Below are 20,295 nucleotides of genomic sequence, written 5' to 3' on the forward strand. Positions count from 1 at the left end.
TTAAATTTATAGATAACAGTGCTAGGCTAGGATAAATGAATTGTTCTGCATTAAAAGTCAGTTGTACAGATACACAATTATCTAAGCTTGTTTGCGTGCAGGATATATAAGTAAGAGTTGGGAATTCTAGTTGACCATAAGCTCATTATAAATAGTCCGATATGACTCCCTAGAAATACTAATTTAATCTTATACTACAATAATCTGTGATTCAGATCAAAGGTAGTTGCATCATGCTCTGGAGTAGTAAGAGTATAGGTCCATTTCTGCCTCTCATATGTTAATAAGATATAAACTGGATGAGTGCCTGAGAGGCAGTTGGTTAAGCACCCAACACTTGGTTTCAGCTCAGGTCGTGACCTCAGGGTAATGAGATCCAACCAGGTCAGGCTCCATGCTCAGCGTGGAGTCTGCTTGAGGCTCTCTCTCTCCCTCTCCCACTCCCACTCATTTTCTCTCTTTCTCTCAAATAAATAAGTCTTCAAAAAAAAAAAAGGAAGAAGAAGATACAAACTAATGTGTGTCAGAAAAGCCCAAATAAAGTTAATAAAACAGGCTGACACTGAGCATTCTTATGGCAAAGAAGCCCTGTTGTAAATGCTTTATACATCTCAGTTAATCCTTACAACAATTCTATAAGGTAGATCCAATGTTATCCTCAGTTTACAGAAAAAACGGAGGCACTGAGAGGTTAAATAACTTGCTCAGGGTCATACAGATTCATAGCTGGTGAAGGGTTGTCTTGTGATTTGTGGTTGGACTGGGGGGTGTTTATTATGGAGACCAGATAGCTAAAGGAAAACACAAATGCTGTATTCAACTAGATTCAGAAATATATTTTTCAGTGTTTATTTTTTTTTCTTTTATTTATTTATGATAGTCACAGAGAGAGAGAGAGGCAGAGACACAGGCAGAGGGAGAAGCAGGCTCCATGCACCGGGAGCCCGATGTGGGATTCGATCCCGGGTCTCCAGGATCGCGCCCTGGGCCGAAGGCAGGCGCCAAACTGCTACGCCACCCAGGGATCCCTATTTTTCAGTGTTTAAAAAAAAAAAAATGCCTGGAAGGGAAGAATTGACTTGTTTTGGGTTGAATAGCCAAAGGGGAAAATAAAAAGCTGTTATCTCTCAGAATTGTTGAAGAGACTCCTCTCAAATCATGTTGTTTTACCACATAATCTTTAAACTAGTTCCTTATTGACTCCATTTCCTGAATGTAGGACTCCAGCCTTAATTTTTCTTGGTGGGCTAACATACCACATTTGGGCTAGGTATATGTACCAAATACATTAAGAGATAAGCTACCTTTTACATTGGCTCTGAGCTGTGACTTTTTAATGGTCTAAATGGACTTGGGTTCTTTAATCATACAGCTTGAGGAAATACGCTGAAGCTGCATAGTCCATCACTGAAATAAATGTCTAGACTAAGCTAAAAGCTAAATGTTGTATAGAAAAAATAATATGGATTTTATTTTAATATGTCTTATATAGTCAAGAAATAAAAATAATACACTGAAGTTTTCCCTTTTAGGATGTGGTATTTGTGATCTCTTGATATTTCTTCATTTTGTTATCATTACTTATTTAGTGTTAGAAATTAATTTTAAATTGATGTATGTGCATTTCTCCAACATTTATTATACCATGCAGTAGCCATAAATAAAGCAACTTGTATAAATTAGATACAATCTTTTTTCTATAGAGCACTATGGCTTATTTTATCTTTATGTTATTCTTGGAAGTTAGGGGCAGTAACCATTGGCAAAACCAAAACTACAACTCAGCAGTTCTTAATTCCCAGCCTGATGTGCTTTGTCTAAGTTACAATAAGTGCTTATTGCTTTGTAATATTTAATAAACTTTTCCAAAAATAGAAATATAAAATAAGAAAAATAAAGATAAAAATGTTGTCTTGATCATTTAACTCTCAGAAATAAATTTATTGTAAAAATAATTTGGAGAGTACAGAAGAGAAAAAAGATGATTATTGGCAATTTCCAAAGACCACCATTATTAACATCTCAGAATAATTTTCATTCTTCCTTGTATGTGTACTTGTTTACATTACGCGCATAAGCAGAGAAATGGTTTATTAGTATAAACTCAGTTTTTGCTATTCTTAATAGTAATAATATGAAAACTCCAGCCCTGACATTCCCTCCTAACCCTTGCTAGTCCCTAGTCTTATAGCCTAAAACAATGTGCATTTCTCAGTGAAAGGCAGTCATATCACTTGTAAACTTTTTTATTTTCTGTTTGCATTACAGTACTGTCCATGCTTCCAACATTGAGAGAGGCCTTAATGCAACAACTCAATTCTGAGAGCCTAACAGCTCTGCTAAAAAACAGGTAAATGCAAGTTAACATGATTTTTTGTTTATACAGGGCACTTAAATTTATAGAATGAATTGAAATATTGTTCAAATATCTTTGTTTCCTTATTTTTCTTTCTAATTGATGCTTGTAATATAGAGAGTCATTTAGAAAATATATTTAGTGACTCTGTCCCTGAATTCATTCTGTTTTATCTATTTATTTTTGCTCTACCTTGATGCACAAAGTATTTAGGTCAACAATATGTGTATTCTGGTTTACATATAAATAGATCTTAATTCACTTTGACCTTTTTCAGAAATTTAATTATTGAGTGCTCATGGAATGTGTTCCTGAACCAGATATTTTTTTTAAAGATTTTATTTATTTATTCATGATAGACAGAGAGACAGAGAGAGGCAGAGACACAGGCAGAGGGAGAAGCAGGTTCCATGCCGGGAGCCCGACACGGGACTTGATCCCAGGACTCCAGGATCACACCCTGAGCAAAAGGCAGGAGCCAAACCGCTGAGCCACCCAGGGATCCCCTGAACCAGATATTTTAAAAATATGTTAAATATTGTGCTTCTTGAAGAGTACAGTATAAGAGGTAAAGCATGTGCACATATATTTTGAATAAGTAAGGCATATGAACTTACATTTTATATTATTAATGAAATGAAGTGCAAATATAACATGAGCATAAATAATGATAACTACCATGACAGTTCACTGAGCACAAAGCACTTTCACACATAGGACCTTATATATGGAGTATAGTGTGTGTTGGGGTGTTGTAATTTAGTGTGATGCTGTGTTCATTTGAGAAGACTTCCAGAAGAAAATGGCTTCTTATTTTAATGAACAAGATAAAGGGAAATGGTTTCATTAAATAAATTTTAATCATTGTAGCCATACTGAAATACTCACTTTCCTTGTAATAATCTTCCAATAGCCAGGGAGAAGAAAGTACTATTTCTGGAGTGTCTCTCTGTGCTGAGCCCAGTGCTAGATATATTATATACATGCTCCTGTTTGATTTTCACAATATCTTTGTGAAGCAGATATTATCATCTCTATTTCGCAGAGAGGAATTTACTACTCAGATTAAATAACGAGCTAGAAAATTTCCTTAAAAGCATTTTCTGTATTCAGAGAATACCTCCCAAAATAACAATGGATTTGTTTACTTGGAATTTTTAAATCTTATTAAAATACAATGCTAGAAATAAGGGGTTTCCCAATAAATTTTATCATTTGTAGAGGATGATGCATTTTCACCACTAAACTTTACAAAGTTTAGTTTATAAATTAGTTCATAGAATTATATGCAGAAGAAACATATAAGCAGACTTATCTTGGTCAGATAAATGCTTAATTACTACCTGTATGTATGTACATAAGTAAGGAGTAAAGAAATATGTACCTGGGTCATCTGGGTGGCTCAGTCATTAAGCCTCTGACTCTTGATTTTGACTCAGGTCTTGATTTCAAGATGGTGAGATGGAACTCTGCATGGGGTCTCCACTGGCAGCAAGGAGTCAGCTTCTCTCCCTCTCTCTCTCTGTCCCTCCCCTCACTTGCACACATATGCGTGCACTCTCACTCTCAAATAAATCTTTTTAAAAAAAGAAATATGTACATAAGAAATAGGTAAAGAACAAATAGATTTTAATTGTCTTAAGTTTTAGTCTTATTAGGGAGGTAAGACAAATGAAATAAGTGAATAGCACTTTTTTAAAAGCAACATAATAACAGGCACAGTAGATATAGTAGCATTCTTCCTTCTTGGTGACTTTCCTGCAAAGTCCTATGTTGCCTATGTTTTGGAGGATTGGAGATAATTAAGATCTCTTTCCCTTTAAAACTTTGTCACCCAAAGAAGGGAGTATATGACATAAATTATCATAACTCGAGACATATTGTGTTTAGTCTCTGGTAAAAAGTGAAAGCAAAATGTGGGCAGAAAATATGGGAGGTTCAAGAGGAAAAGGATTTATTTTGATGGATAACCCTGGACAGCTTTCAAGAAGAGGTGTCATTCCTCTTTTCTTAGTACACAAAATTTAAATTCTTGAATTTATTATGATAGGCAATAGTTTTCCTTATTTACTGTTTCCTTTTTAAGTATCTCAATGTTATTTTTTCTTGACTTTTTTTTTTTCTTGACTTTCTTTTGATTTAAAATTCTGTTTGCAGTTTGGGGGGGAAAATATCCATTTCAAAAATATTTGCATAAAGAATGGCTTGAGCCCTTTACAAAGTGTGTTTAAATGAGGCCTCTAGGATTTAAGTATCTTGCAGGATTTATGCCATCTTGACATCTTGAACCTCTTGTCATCTAGGAAGGGGATAACTGAAGCTCTAGAGTCAGTTCAGTGGCAAAGAAAGATAAGAAGCTAGTAATATCCCACAATTGTAATGGTAACTCAACTTTTTATTAAAATATAAATTTATGGGGATCCCTGGGTGGCTCAGCGGTTTGGCGCCTGCCTTTGGCCCAGGGCACGATCCTGGAGTCCTGGGATCAAGTCCCACGTCGGGCTCCCAGCGTGGGGCCTGTTCTCCCTCCTCCTGTCTCTGCTTCTCTCTCTGTGTGTGTCTATCATGAATAAATAAATCTTTAAAAATATATATGTATAAATTTATATCCAAATATGATAATAAATATGGGTTTGTAGTTTGTATATCCTTGTGGTTTTTCATTTCATTTTCCTTCTAATTTATTTTTATTGTATTTTACAAGAAAGTATCAGTCTGTGACAGATTGGAAATAAAGAAAAAGAAAATTGGTCCTTCCATGTTGGTGGTTTGAAAAGCACTGAACTTCATTTACATGGTACATTCACACAGTGGAGCACTACGCCATGGTTAAAACAAAACAAAAAACAAACAAAAACAAAAAGATGGCTATTATCTGTAATTTCTATGGAATGATCTCCAAGATATATAGTCATATATATCTATATATCTATATCTATATATAAAAGGTAAAGAAAAATGTGTATAGTATGCTACCATTTATCTAAGGGGGCAGATATGAATATATACTTATTTACTTATATAAGGCAAAACAGTGGTAAGTTAAAGTAAAATTTTTTAATAGTCAACTATGAAGAAGAGAGAGAATAAAGAGGAATAGGAACAGACTTTGAATATACTATGCTGTGTAAGTTTGACTTTGGAACCATGTAAATATTTTACGTATTTATAAAACTATAATTAGTGTTTACAAAGAAAGATCTAAAGAGATGGAAAAATAAATCACATTAACATAAATGTGTAGTTAGGTGTTAGAACTGCAAAGATAGAAAGTATTCTAGGTGCAAAATCCTTAAAACTGGTCAGTATTGCTATTGCTATTCTGAGACTGTTGTTCATAGAGGGAAGGATAAAGGAAATTAGTAATTACAGTCATTTCACAGATTGCTAGTGTGGGCAAAAAGAAATACAGATATGAGATCAAGGAGATGAAGTTAAAAACTTTGTGGTTTGAACACACACAATTAGCGTAGTCTCCCAAAAGGGCTTAGAAACAGTGACCTATCCAGTAACAATTAAAATCCTTAATTGAAGATTGCAGTCACAGACTACCATTTTCTGCTACAAGGAAGCAAGACTCTTGGAGAAAGGAGGATTTCAGATCTATAGCAAGAATTGAACAGAATGAACCCAAGGGGTGCCTGGTGGCTCAGTTGGTTAAGTGTCCAACTCTTTTTTTTTTTCTTTTTTAAAGATTTTATTTATTTATTCATGGAGACAGAAAGAGAAAGAGGCAGAGACACAGGCAGAGGGAGAAGCAGGGAGCCCAACATGGGACTCAATCCCAGGACTCCAGGATCACACCCTGGGCAGAAGGCAGGCGCCAAACTGCTGAGCCACCCAGGGATCCCCTGTCCAACTCTTGAGTTTGGCTCAGGTTGTGATCTCAGGGTTGTGAGATCTAGATCTGCAAAGGGCCCCACACTCAGTGGGGTGTCTGCTTGAAATTCTCTCCCTCTCCCCCTGTTCCTTCCTCTTCCCCTCATCATGTACTCTCTCTCTCTCTCTAAAATCAATGAATCTTAAAGGAAAAAAAAGATGAACCCAGAACAACTTTCCTTGTCAGTAAGCAAGGAATCTATTAAAAACTAATAAGATAATGTCAAAAGGATTGAGGAACCAACCTGAATGTACCCCCAATGTCAAAGATGGGCAATTTGAACATCAATAAGTAACTACAGTGAACTGAAACACCAAATATATATTTAAGTTATGTTGGTAATGATACTTTAAAACAAAAAATACTTTATTATTTACCTTTGAAGGATTACTGACATGCTTCCTTATTTGTGAAATGGTAAATGAGAGAAAGAAACAAATGTTTTTCTTAATTTACATTATGCATATGCTGTGAAGGAGGATAAAGACCAGAAGGATATATACCAATACACTAGTTAAAATGGTTGTATTTCTTTTTAATAATTTTATTTATTTACTTAAGAGAAAAAGAAAAACACAGGAGCAGAGGGAGAGGGAGAAGCACACTCGCCTCTGAGCAGGGAGCCTAACAGGGCTCAATCCCAAGACCTCAAAGTCATGACCTGAGCCAAAGGCTTAGCCACCTAGGCACCCCGTGAAAATAATTGTTATCATTGGTTACCGAAATGAAAGGGTTTTTTTGTTTTTTGTTTTGTTTTGTTTTGTTTTTTACTATATTTTGTGGGCTTAGTTTTTTGTAGTTTTCCTGTAATAAAATATAATTAATTTTAGAGATATAACGTTCTAAGTTTTCTGTTAGATTACCTGATTGCTATTTTTATATTTTCTTCTTTAGGCCCTCAAACAAGTTGGAAATATGGGAGGATCTGAAGATAATAAGTAAGTCTACCTACTCTTTATGACAGCACATCCTTAAAATATTTATAAAGGGAAGTTTTTATTCTTTGTTGTGTAGATGACTTTTTTACCTCAAAAAATTATTGTCCGCATTAAATAATTCTCATAAAGCAAGTTGAACAATATCTAGTTATAGAAAGTATTCAGGAAATATTAGTGGTGGTAGTATTATTGCTCTTGTTATTGTTATGATGTATAAACTTGTCCTAGACTACATTTGCCCCCATTAAGTACTGGTATCTACAATATGCTTTTTTTTTTTTTTTTGAGAGAGAGAAAGAGTGCACAAGGGGCAGGGAGGAGCAGAATAGACAGTGTATACAGAGTATATACATAAGTCTCAGAACTTTATACTACCAAGTATTCCTGCTTTGCCTATTTAAAATTAAATTAAACCTTTATAGTACCCTGTATTTCAGCCACCCTTATATAATATCAAAGACTTCTACATCCCCATTTCTTCCCTCCCACTCATTCTTTGACACCCTATAGCCTGGCTTTTACTTCTGTCTCTACCCAAACATATCTCACAAGCACCACTAGTAACTTCTCTGTTACTAAATCCACTGGATATTTTCCTCCTTCTAGACCTCTTGGCAATATTCAGCACCTTTACTTTCTCTTGTTTTGAATGCTCTGTCCTAGTCTCTGGGTGCCCCCCATCTATACCTTTCACCAACCCTGAAATGGGTTCAGCCTCCTTTACCTGCCATTGCAAGCTGGAGTTCTTCCATGTTCAGCCCTCTACTCTTAACTCTCAACTAGCTCCCTGGACAGCTCAAAGTTCTGTGGTTGCAAATCTCAGTGTTTCCCAGTCCTTTCTTACTCTTCTTCCCAAGCTTATAATATATAACCCTTTATTCAGTATATTGATTATTGATTTTACTGATTATTGTTTCAATTAAGAGATCATACCTAATTTACATTAAACAAATAGTAAGGTGATAGACTATGGATATTTTGAATTGATATTATTTGTACTTGAAATAGTTATAACTGTACTTTTTAAAGGCATCTTGAAAAAAATAACCATAGGGATAGTTTGTAATTTTACATATTTGTTATAATAATAGTACCAAATGGTTTCCTTTTCTCTGTGAAGGTTTCACAAGAAGTATCGTAGCAGTATACAGTACTTGTATGCTGGTGGTTCTTTTGCGAGTTCAGCTAAACATAATTGGTGGATATATTTACCTGGATAATGCGGCAGTTGGCAAAAATGGCACTGTAAGTTTCACAGATTACTATAGATATTGCCCTTTTCTTTAAGATTTAACTGAATTTAACTGAATATCACTTATCCTGGTTATTTCTATAAAATAAATATCTTTATATTTCATGTGATTGTAAATTTCTAACATTATTTTTCATATTTTGAAACTAGACTTTTTGTAATGTTCAGGAATATTACTTTTCCAATCATTTGAGGTCCTGAAAAATCATAGCAAAAGTTATACTGAAGATATATTTATTTACCAATTATATTAGGTGATTTAACCTTATTCCTATTTTGTACAGACAGTTCTTGCTCCCCCAGATGTCCAGCAGCAATATTTATCAAGTATCCAGCACCTCCTTGGAGATGGTAAGATTCTTATTTGTAACCTGGAAAATAATTTTAATTTGTTCATTTGTATTATTGAGGGATTCAAAAAGTGAACAAGGCTTTTATATTTGTTTTTCCTTGAATAGGCCTGACAGAATTGATCACGGTCATTAAACAAGCTGTGCAGAAAATTTTAGGAAGGTAAGGCATTTTGCTTAAACTTTTCTGACTTCCTGATTCTAGTGAATAAAAGAAAAATTAAAATTGTTCTGGTGAAGCTGGTAATTTAACAAATGGTGGTTTGTAAAACTCTGTGTAACCTAATACAGACACAGCCCTCAGATTATAAATCCATTTTCTGCATTAGTGCTAGCTTTTTGATACTAAAGGAAAAGGTTTAATGTTTCATTGTTTATTGATTGACTTCCAAACAAACCATAAATATTTGGGTCATGAGATAAAAGACCTACTTTAAAATCTACCTCTGAGCCTTTTATCTTCCATTTATACTAGTAGTATCTATAATTACAGTGGGAATTTTCTTGTGAAATCTACTGCAAGATTTGTGTGGCTCTGTAATAATGACACTTAACTGATGGCTGATTTCTTAATTTACTCTAGTGATTTTAGTCAGCAGTTTAGGTTTGACTGATTCTCAAAGAGTAATCTGTTAAGAAGAGAGTGTGTATGGAATGTGTTGTATAATTTCAATTTATCCTGATTCCTTTTTCTCTGCTTCTAGCGTTTCTCTTAAACATTCTTTGTCACTCTTGGACTTGGAGCAAAAACTAAAAGAAATCAGAAATCTAGTTGAGCAGCACAAGTCTTCTTCTTGGATTAATAAAGATGAATCCAAATCTTTATTATGCCATTATATGATGCCAGATGAAGAAACTCCATTAGCAGTTCAGGTGATTAATTCATAACCATTTAACCAAACCAGCTACTCTATATTTAAAAAAAATTTTTTTTACTATCTCTTGAAATTTAGATTTCTGAGGCTCTTGAAAGGTAAGTGATTAAAAGGCCTTTATTCAAATGACTTAAATAAAACATTAATTTAGAAAACAAACCAATTATGACTAATCTGAGGGATTCAAAAAGTGAACAAGGCTTAGAAACTACTTAGAAACATAATTTTAGATATTCAGCAAGTTTTTATTGAGTATTAGTTATGAGATAGACATTGTGATGTATGATTCACATACAAAATGAATATTTACATTATACTTGGGGAAATTCAGGAGACATATTCCATTCATGTGGCTAAACTATATTTATATGCGATCCAGCAGCAAAAGATAGAGCTGATAGCTGGGGCAAGATCACGAAGAGCTTTATATGCCAAGATAAAGGTAAAGAGTCTGAACTTCAATTTATAGACAAAGATAAATTTTAACCCAGCCAGTACCACAATTACAGAATCTGCTTTTTAAAATATATCATGTTGACAGTATCAAAATGGACTAATGAAATTCTGATCATACAGTTGAGAAACAAAGGCCTAATCTAACAGTTATCAACTATGGTGTTGCTGCATAGTGGTATTTCGTAGGCAGTTGTGATTTAAATTAGTCATTGATTAAGAATAAGAAAAATGTTGGGGCACCTGGCTAGCTCAGTCAGTGGAACATGCAGCTCTTGATCTCAGGGTCATGAGTTTGAACAGTAAGAGTATTAAAAAAAAAACTTTCTGGAATAATAAAACAGTTTCCAAATTTTAAAATTCAATAGTGGAACTAAAAGAGAAAATGATTCAAAAGAGCAGGTGAGGAAAGGAATGACAGCCACATCCTACCTGATGAATTAGACCCTGAAACTTTAGATTGAAAGGACATAGAGAGCCCCAGACTTGATGAAAAAAGACATACAAATTTTGACAAAATGTCTTACCAAAAGAAAGAAAAATCCCAGCCCTCTAGAACCTCAAAGGACTATCTTTTTCTTTGTAAATATATTCTATAAATGTGTTCAAGAGGGGCAAAATAAACAAGGATCTTACAAAGTAATATCTTACTTTGACTCATTATTTTTTAGTATGGTTGACACGCAATATTACATTAGTTTCACATGTTAAACATAGTGATTCCACAAACTTCTATATTATGCTGTATTCACCACAACTATCATCTGTCCCCCTACATCTCTATTATAATATCGTTGATTGTATTTCCTGCTGTGCTTTTTATTCTCATGACTTATTTATTCCATAACTGGAAACCTTTATCTTCCACTCCCTGTCACCCATTTTGCCCAGTCCCTCACTGCCCTCCCCCTGCAACCACCAGTTTGTTCTCTAGATTTATAGGTCTGATTCTACTTTTTGTTTGTTTAATTTTTTTGTGTTCCACATATGAGGGAAATCTTATGGTACTTTTGTTTTAGTCTGACTTATTTCACCTAGCATAATAGCCTCATGTCCATCTATGTTGTCTTAAATGGTACAGTCTTATCATTTTTTATGGCTGTGTAATATTCCGTGTGTGTGTGTGTGTGTGTGTGTGTGTGTGTGTGTGTGTGTAGAAATATTGTATGAGCCAATAATTCTATTATTGGGTATTTACTCAAAGAAAACAACACTAATTTTATGTGTGCATTACTGTTTATCGCAACATTATAATAACTAAGATTCCGATTCATGTTTTAGATAGTACTTACCTATACATATGAACTTTTATAGTTGTCTTGAGTTTAAAAAACTCATTTCTTGATTGTTAATAGAACATAGACCTGTAGATTTCCTGAACTCTTGAGGTTTTAATACAATTAGTTTCATCAAAACTCTACTAATATTTGAAACCCTAAAGTATGGCATTTTAATTTCACAGGCTTGTGGGCTTTCTCCTAGAGATGTTACCACTATTAAACTACTTAATGAAACTAGAGACATGTTGGAAAGGTATGTATACTACATGTAATGGAAAACGTGTTATATTTTGAATGTACTTATGACTGTGTTTTAGCTTTTTTTAAACAACATATGCAACATAGTATGTTGTTAAAATTACATTTTAAATTTTTCCCCCATCTTTAGGTAGGTTATCTATCTTTGTTCCTTCTTTTATTAAGGTGATGAGAGAAATGGGTTTTTTTCAAGATGCCAGTGCCTTCCTTAAGCCATCTCCTTAGCTTAGAGCTTCTGAAATACTAGTTAAGGGACTAGAAGATAATTAGCAATTATATTTTGAAGAAAGCTCTCAGGGGTGGTCCTGATACACCCAGTGTGTTACTAAATGTTTAACAACTAGCTCTGTAAAACAAACAAACAAACCAGAAACTGAAATTGTAGCTGCAGCAGTTCTGACTACCAACTTGAAATCCCTTGATACTGACTTGAGGACTCCAGGAGAAATGTACTTTTGAGCCAGAGGTAGCCAGCTCCAACTAATCCTCACATATACCACGTGTACACATATGCTGATGTGTGTACACTCCTCCCCTCCCCACACAGACACTCAGTTTTGAGATCTACCCCCACTAATCCTCTCAGGATAGACTATACTATTCCAAAAACTTTGATAAAAATTTTACATCTTCCCTAAATTGAGAATTATTGTTTTAAGTCACCCAGAAGACAGCCAGGGTGTTAAAAATGGAGAAAGCACCAGATGTTGCATTACAAGACCTAGATTCAAGGTTGGCTTTCCTGTTTATTAGCTGTTCAATATTAGTTGAGCCACTTAACCTCTTAGAGGTAGTTTTATCATTGTAGAATTTGAGTAGTAATACCAGTCTTACCCACTTTATCTTATGTGGTTAAAACATCAAAGTTTCTTTTATCCTAAAGATGATTTAGGACCTTTTTCTCTAGTTGTGTTTTCTGAGGAAATTATATCCTCTGCTTATAAGATATTTTCATGATCATGATGAAAATCAGCAACTTTTTAAGGTTAACTCAGCTACTGAATCTACTATCTGAATTCATCAAGTTCTGGTCTCTTAAAAAAAAAAAAAAATTTCTGGTCTCTTGACTTTCTACAATAGCCATCTCCACATTATTTCTTACTCGGATTTCTACCAAATCACTCCATGAAATTCCAGAACAAGTCCTCAGTGATCCCTTCCCAAATCCAGTCAACCTATAATGTTCATCTTACTTGGCCTTTCTCTTGATAATTATCACTGGTTGATCAAGCCTTTCTTAAAATTCTTTTCTCATGTGACTTCCATGACAATGTAATCTCCTGATTTCTCTCCTCATTCTCAGATTATTTCCTCTTAGTTTCCTCTATGCCCATCTCTCTTGTAAATATTAGTTTTCTAAGGTATTTGTTCTTCATCCTCATCTGTCCCAAGCAATTTCATATTTACCCATTGCTTTAAACACTGTATACTAATAATTCCCAAATTCATAGCCCACTGCTCCCATGAGTTATTCTGGTTTGAGAGTTCTACATGTCAAAGATCAAATTAATCTGTTCAGTTAGGCATTTTCTAACTTAATAGCACATATATATTATTTTTTATATCAAAACCATTTTGGGACACCTGGTGGCTTAGCAAGTTAAGTATCTAACTCTTGATCTCAGCTCAGTTCTCAATTGTAGGGTTGTGAGTTCAGGCCCCACATTGGCCTCCATGCTGGGCACGGAACCTACTTAAAAAAAAGTTTTTTGTGAGATACTCACATGGTAAAACTAAAAGAGCTTGAACTTAAAGACCTAAAAAGGCCTGGGTTCAAATTCTAGCTCTCTCATTTACTAATTACATAGCTTTGGGCAATTTCTTCATCCCTAAGTATCCAGTTTCTCATCTGTACATGATAATAAAATTTTCTATCTCACTGGGGTATCATGACAGAGATATAAAGCAAACCAATATTTGTGACTATGAAACAATTCCTCTTAAGAGTTTCCTGAAGAGAAGTAATACTGTTATTGATATTTTTTAAAACACATTGTACAAAGTGCTGAATAATATAAGAACATCTCACAAAATGGGTGAAAACTTTCATTGTTTTATGCTAAATAATAACTCACTTTATATGCTTAATTTTTAAAGATTAACTCCTTGATATATTCTTACAGTGTTTCAGGCTATAAAAAGTAGGTTGTGACTGGAAATGTTGGTGGCTGTCAAAGATAACAACATAGTTACTGAGTTTATTTCCTTTTCCATTGAAAATCTAAAAAGTAATTTATCCTTCTTATTTTGTATAGTCCAGATTTTAGTACAGTTTTGAATACATGTTTAAACCGAGGTTTTAGCAGACTGCTAGACAATATGGCAGAGTTCTTTCGACCTACTGAACAGGACCTCCAACATAGCAACTCCATGAGTAGGTAAGATGACAAAAAATGTTATGAGTCTAATGAATAGTCTAATAAAAGAGTTTTGGATGTGTTTATTTGTTCCAGGTAATAAAAAATTCTTACTGGATAAATTTGATCATTTATCAACAAATTAAATTCCCTTAAACCAATGACTCTAGAAGCTCCTTCTGGATTCAATATTAAAAATTTTATTTCTTCCCAAAATTTTGCCACTATATGGAAATAAGTTGTGAAAACTACCTTTCAGTAAGCCAAATTCTAGTTCTTGGAACTTTTTTTTTTTAATTCTTTAGAAAATAAAACTGAAAATGTATTTAAATACTATAAATCATAATTGGCCCACATAATTCAGTAGTTTGGTCATTATAATAGCCAACCATTCTTGTTATAATTTTCCGTTTCATGAATTATCTCCTACTTCTACAACTACATAGTGTATTCATTTTTATTTTTTTTTTTTTTTTTTTTTTTTTATTTTTTTTTTTTTTTTTAAATTCTTTATTTATTTATGATAGTCACACAGAGAGAGAGAGAGAGAGAGAAGCAGAGACATAGGCAGAGGGAGAAGCAGGCTCCATACACTGGGAGCCCGACGTGGGATTCGATCCCGGGTCTCCAGGATCGCGCCCTGGGCCAAAGGCAGGCACCAAACCGCTGCGCCACCCAGGGATCCCAGTGTATTCATTTTTAGCTCTTGCTGTAGGAATGGAAGTATTTAGTTAGTGCAATTAGTAATTTTAATCACAATTATTTCTAAGTCATACATTCATACTACTAAAATGTATCATATTGTTTTATTATATCCTTTTCTCAACATGAATATTTTGGATCTCCTGTTCGAATTTATACTCTTTAAATAGCCGTTTTGTAGTTTTTTATATTAAACTCAGAAAATAGGGACATCTGGTGGCTAAGTGGTTGTAGGGACATCTGGTGGCTAAGTAGTTGAGCATCTGCCTTCGGCTCAGGTTGTGATCCCAGGGTCCTGGGATCAAACCCCGCATTGGTCTCCCTACACAGAGCCTGCTTCTCCCTATGCATGTGTCTCTGCCTCTCTCTGTCTCTCATGAATAAATAAATATTTTTAAATAAATAAATAAACTCAGAAAATAAGTACTAAACCAATGTTAACTGACTATAAACTAGTCCATTAAAATGAAGAGAAACAGTAAGTGATATGCAGTATGTGTGTGTGTATATATATATATATATATATATCCAACTTAATTTTTAAATAACATAGGACAAGAAATTAGTCAATTCTCTGGAACCCTTTATTGTCTAAAAAAGAATAATTTGCAATTAACATTGAGGATTTGGAATGCTTAGAGTGATAACATTTATTTTCTGAAACAATTTAAATATTACCTTAAAGTCTGTTATTAGGAGTTCTTTAAGTTATACAAAAATAAATTTCATCTCAGTCCTGGGACCAGCCCCACCTTGGGCTCTGCTCGATGCAGGGAGCCTGCTTAGATTCTCTCCCTCTGTCCCTCCCTCCACTTGTACACTCTGTCTCTCAAATAAATAGAGAAATAAAGTCTAAAAAAAAAAAAAAATTCATACCCTTTGACCCAGTACTTCTGTGTTAAAACAAAGAAATATTTAAGGAAAATTAGGCAAAATATTTAAGGAAAATTAGGCAAAAACTTGCCCAATTCCAGGGAATTGTAACAGCTGGAGGATGAATTAGCTTTCTAATCATTAAAAAATAGATTAAAACTTTAGAAGAATTTTTAATAAGATGGAAAAATGTTCATAACATAATAAAAATATAAAATATTGCTGAGGAGTTATAATCTTGGTTTTAAAAAATGCACAAAAAAGTACAGATATGTATAAAAATTACTGGAAGAAATTATGTCAGTTATAGTTGTCATATCTAGGTGGTAGAATTATATGTGATTTTTATTTTCTTAATACATTTCTGTAAATATTCTTCAGTGACTATATTGCATTATAATTAAAATGTTAAGTTCCCACAAGGTAATTTCAGAAAATAATTATTACTTTGATGGTTTTTCAGTCTTTCCAGTGTCAGCCTGCCATTAGCTAAGATAATTCCAATAGTAAATGGACAGATCCATTCAGTTTGCAGTGAAACACCTAGTCATTTTGTTCAGGTAAGAAGAAAGCTTGGAGGTATTATTAAAAACATTGTATCTTTGGTTGTGGTTATTATTTGTTGGACATAAAATTATATTTCTCTCCTGTGACATTTGTTCAAAGAAACCAAAAACTTAAAATCACATGTAGAGTGTGGTAGGATGCCCCATGAAAGCAAGCTTGTATCATAGCAAGTTTATGAGGTTGGGAATACCTCTCTCTGAATTATGATCCAACACCAGTTAGACTTGCAGTTTTAGTCCATATACATTCTAGTGGTCAGTTGAACTTAGCGTGTTAATGTTTTGCATTAAACTGTTGGTAATAACATTGAGCTGTGAGACCAGTGGCCCACTTCCACAAAATTTTTGAGGATACCAAAAAAATTTTTGTGAAGAAGTAAAGCATTTCAGTATTAATAAATATGACTATTAATAGTGTACCAATAATCTGCTCATGAAAAGCTGCATAAGCAGTACTACCTATAACTCCATCCTCTCTTAGAAGAGCATTTTGGAATGCATTGAGTAAGACTGATGCTATTGAAATAGTCACTTTGGTTCCACATAGTTTTTATCCTGAGTCACTTGCAAACTTGGCTTAAAGACTAAAACTTGTATTAGAAGTAAAAAATTGTGGGGTGCCTGAGTAGCTCAATCAGTTAAGCCTCCAACTCTTAATCTCAGCTCAGGTCTTGATCTCAAGGTAATGAATTCAAGCCTTGTGTTGGGCTCCACGCAGGGTGTGTTACTACTTAAAAGGAAAAAAAAAAAAGTAAAAACTTGTTTGCAGTACACCCCAATTCCAAACTACTGAAGTAATGGACAGTGAGTAGACTCTAAGGCCTAAGTGTCAGGATGCCATCTTCTCAGTTCCCTGTGTCTCAGACAAGTTAGGTTATCTTCCTGTACCTTCTCCTTGGGAATGTGAAAGGCACTGAGACTACAGATTGTATTACTTACTTTTTGTGTATGGTGTCAAAAGTTTGTTCTTTACATTCTTATTTCCGTCACTGTTCTCTCCAGTCTCTTGTGTCATCTTTCTCATGTTGTGACAGGCATTCGTATTGCAGAAAGAAGAGTGAAAAGGACTGATCTCATTTCACTTAATTTTAAGCTCAATTTTTTAAAATTAAAAACCTAGTTTAAATTTTTTAATTTCTTGTTAATTTGATCTTCACGTGTATATTGGTGTGAGAAAAAAAGGTGGTAACTTCTGGCATTTAAACCTTAACTTTACCTTTCTCCACTTTCATAAAAGCCTCTGGCTTCATCATTAAGGCTGTTCATCTTGGCAACAAGTATGAAATCCAACCAAGGATGATTGATACACCACCAGCAGCCTTAATACTTAAGTAATTCATGTACTACATTAATTAAAATCTTTTTAAGTGATTATTAAAAGATTTCAATCTAATAAAAAACACCATTGTTTAGTTTTTGGATGTGACGGAATGTAGATTAAACATACATACTACACTACTAATTGACAAGATTCTCACCAGTTTTTTTGACCATAATTTCTATGAGTTAAAATGCCACTCTTCAGAGAATTTTACTATGAATTTATTGAGAGCAAGACTTGCCTAAAGCTCATTTGCGTTTTCTGATACTCAGGAGACAACATAAAGAACAGATTCACTTACTGTTCGATGCTCACAGGAGCATTCAAATGCTTCTGTGTCATGGATCTTTTCACAATCTGGTGAAGCCTATGAACCCCTTCTCAGAATAATGTCTATAAATGCATATTACAAAATAACATAGGTTTTAAAGAAAACCAATTACGTACAGTTTTCAAAATGTTTTTTAAAATCAAATTTATGAAGCAGTATTGCTTTTTTGTTCATATATTAAATAACAAGATGTAATGGCAGTTCATGCAACTTCTACAACTATCATACATGAAAATATAGGATTTCTATTGAGGACAAATTGATAGGCCATGCTACTACTATCACAGTTGGTCTTTCATAATTGAAAGGAATACTAGTTCTTAGTTAAAGATAATGAAAATTAAAATGTGATTTTTTTTTATTTTTACATTCATAAATCTCTTAAGAACCCTTGTTCTAAAGTGTCTATATGTGGTTTATGTATGTATATGCAACAATATGTGACATGCTATATTTATCCTATGTTAGATCTTCTAAAAAAAAGTAATATACCTCACAACCACGTTATGTCAGCTTCTAGCAAAAGTGCCTTGACATCTGTATCTTTAGTACTGTAATCATTTATTCAACATAGTGTATCTAACTTGGCACACAGAAGAGTCCTTTGAAGACTGTTTTGGGTCTTCCACTCAAAGTCACATGTGAATACTTATACTCACCATCCTTCACATAAGAACCTAAATAATAAGCATGTCCTAGAATTTATTGTGAGGAAAAAATACTCCTTTCATGAAATGATTTTTTTAACTCAGTGCCATAAAACAGGACTAAATTCATTGCTCAAATTGCAGAAGTGGATTCAAATTATCTATATTTCTTACGTACTGTAATGTTTTACTGTCATCTTTGCTAGGATCTGTTGATGATGGAGCAAGTGAAAGACTTTGCTGCTAATGTGTATGAAGCTTTTAGTACTCCTCAGCAACTGGAGAAGTGATTTCTTTTCCTTCAAGAAAAACTACAGTGGAATTCACTTTTAAAAATACACTGAATAAATCAACTATATATAGGGTAATGATTTGTTACCAAAATGCCTAATAAAAAATATATTCTTAATCAAAGTCTTCATTTCATAATAAAATAGATTTATTTGGCATCTTAATATATTTTTTTAAAGTCACCAACAGACTAGTTTTTGTGGTCATATCTGAGGGTACACAGTGTAGATATTTGTTACTCCTTGGACATTAGTTCTAAACTGACTAAAAACTAGTGTACTTTTTTTTTAATGGAATACGAAATGTAGTATACATTGACATTAATACTGAGGAGAAATCTGGGGGTGGAGTTTAGAAAATGTACTATGTAATCATAAAGTTCACTGGACAGCAGTATACATGAGGGAATCAGACTTTTCTCCAGTTACTCTTCAAAGGTATAAATCATTTATCTTAAATAAACCTGATGAAGGACTTTTCTTTTTATGGAAATCGGTGAATTTAACAACAATGATCAGTAATTTTTTTACTATTGTTAACAATCCTTAGAAAATTAGTTATTTAGAGGCTAAAGTGCTGATGCTGTTTACTCAACAGCTATTATTATCTACATAGTTTCATTAATTTGTATGTAAATAATTTTAATAACTTTGTATTGATTTTGAGCACAGTAAATATCTTACTGCAATAAAAATATTTTAGTAAAATATTGTTTTGTTGAGTTAATACCTTACAGCTGTTAATTTATTTGTGTCATAGCATTTTTTTGCTGTTATTTTAGGAGAATATGCTAGTTTTCAAGTTTTAACTGGTAATATGATTGATGCTTTAACTTTTTTGTTTAGAAAAAATAAATAGCATTTCTTTCTGAAAAATAATTCATAGCCTCTAGTTAAATCTATATTCTGTATTTATAAGGATAATTAGGGCAGAAATAAATGGATCATCAGTATATTAGATACATTTTCAGTAATATAAGAATATTTTCAGTGACATCACTTTATGCTCCTCCAATATAACATATAGCTAGCTAGTAGAAGGTACAAGAATGAATTGTGAAGTCTCTTCTAAGGCCAGGCAAGGCCCAAAGTCAACTGCTAGGGAGTCTATGTCTACAATGTTTAAAAAAAGAAAAGAAAAAACAAATGTAAAAGTGGTGAGGGAGAGCAAATGCTTCTTTTCAAAATTTGACAGAATATAGTGATACTATTTTCTAATAGGGTTACAGAAAAACTGCATTTCTGGAAAATTAGTGAATGTGTATGTAATAGGGCATGCATCTCTTCCAGCAGTATTAACCCAGGATTTCATCCAAGGAATATTTGAGACTGAACAGGTGTGGCCTTATAAAAGGAGCAAAATCTGGTCAGCTGAAAATTTTCACCTGGAGTCCTCTACACTGTGGAGTTGTGGCAAGTGAAGAGGTGACAAGGTAAAAACCACATGTATTTGAAGCTAATTGGTCTTAGACATTACAAATTTGTCTTCAACTAATACAGTAAGAGCCCTCTTATCTGGGACCCTTAGTTGTTAGGCTAATCCACAAGGTCATTTAAAGCAGGGAA

The 20,295-nt window shown here is 33.6% G+C and overlaps 1 protein-coding gene across 4 annotated transcripts in view; it reads left to right on the top strand.

Annotated features, from left to right (window-relative positions):
* PEX3 (peroxisomal biogenesis factor 3) overlaps window positions 1-20,295 on the top strand; it is a 36,421-nt gene that overhangs the window by 11,057 nt on the left and 5,069 nt on the right. For 2 of the 4 annotated variants that reach the window (XR_012031120.1, XR_012031122.1), the window contains exons 3-13: window positions 2,269-2,350; window positions 7,131-7,174; window positions 8,295-8,419; window positions 8,711-8,777; window positions 8,885-8,939; window positions 9,481-9,649; window positions 11,567-11,637; window positions 13,898-14,020; window positions 16,038-16,134; window positions 18,646-18,803; window positions 20,023-20,162. Coding sequence is in view for 1 of the 4 variants with exons in the window: in XM_072826196.1 (XP_072682297.1) it covers window positions 2,269-2,350; window positions 7,131-7,174; window positions 8,295-8,419; window positions 8,711-8,777; window positions 8,885-8,939; window positions 9,481-9,649; window positions 11,567-11,637; window positions 13,898-14,020; window positions 16,038-16,134; window positions 18,646-18,729 (917 nt within the window). In the remaining 3 variants the exon portion in view is untranslated. Of the gene's footprint in view, window positions 1-2,268; window positions 2,351-7,130; window positions 7,175-8,294; window positions 8,420-8,710; window positions 8,778-8,884; window positions 8,940-9,480; window positions 9,650-11,566; window positions 11,638-13,897; window positions 14,021-16,037; window positions 16,135-18,645; window positions 18,854-20,019; window positions 20,163-20,295 lie in introns of those variants that run through there. The other 2 variants (XR_012031123.1, XM_072826196.1) reach the window with 2 other exon arrangements.

Source organism: Canis lupus, chromosome 1 (assembly GCF_048164855.1).
Source record: "Canis lupus baileyi chromosome 1, mCanLup2.hap1, whole genome shotgun sequence".
NCBI classification, from domain to species: domain Eukaryota; kingdom Metazoa; phylum Chordata; class Mammalia; order Carnivora; family Canidae; genus Canis; species Canis lupus.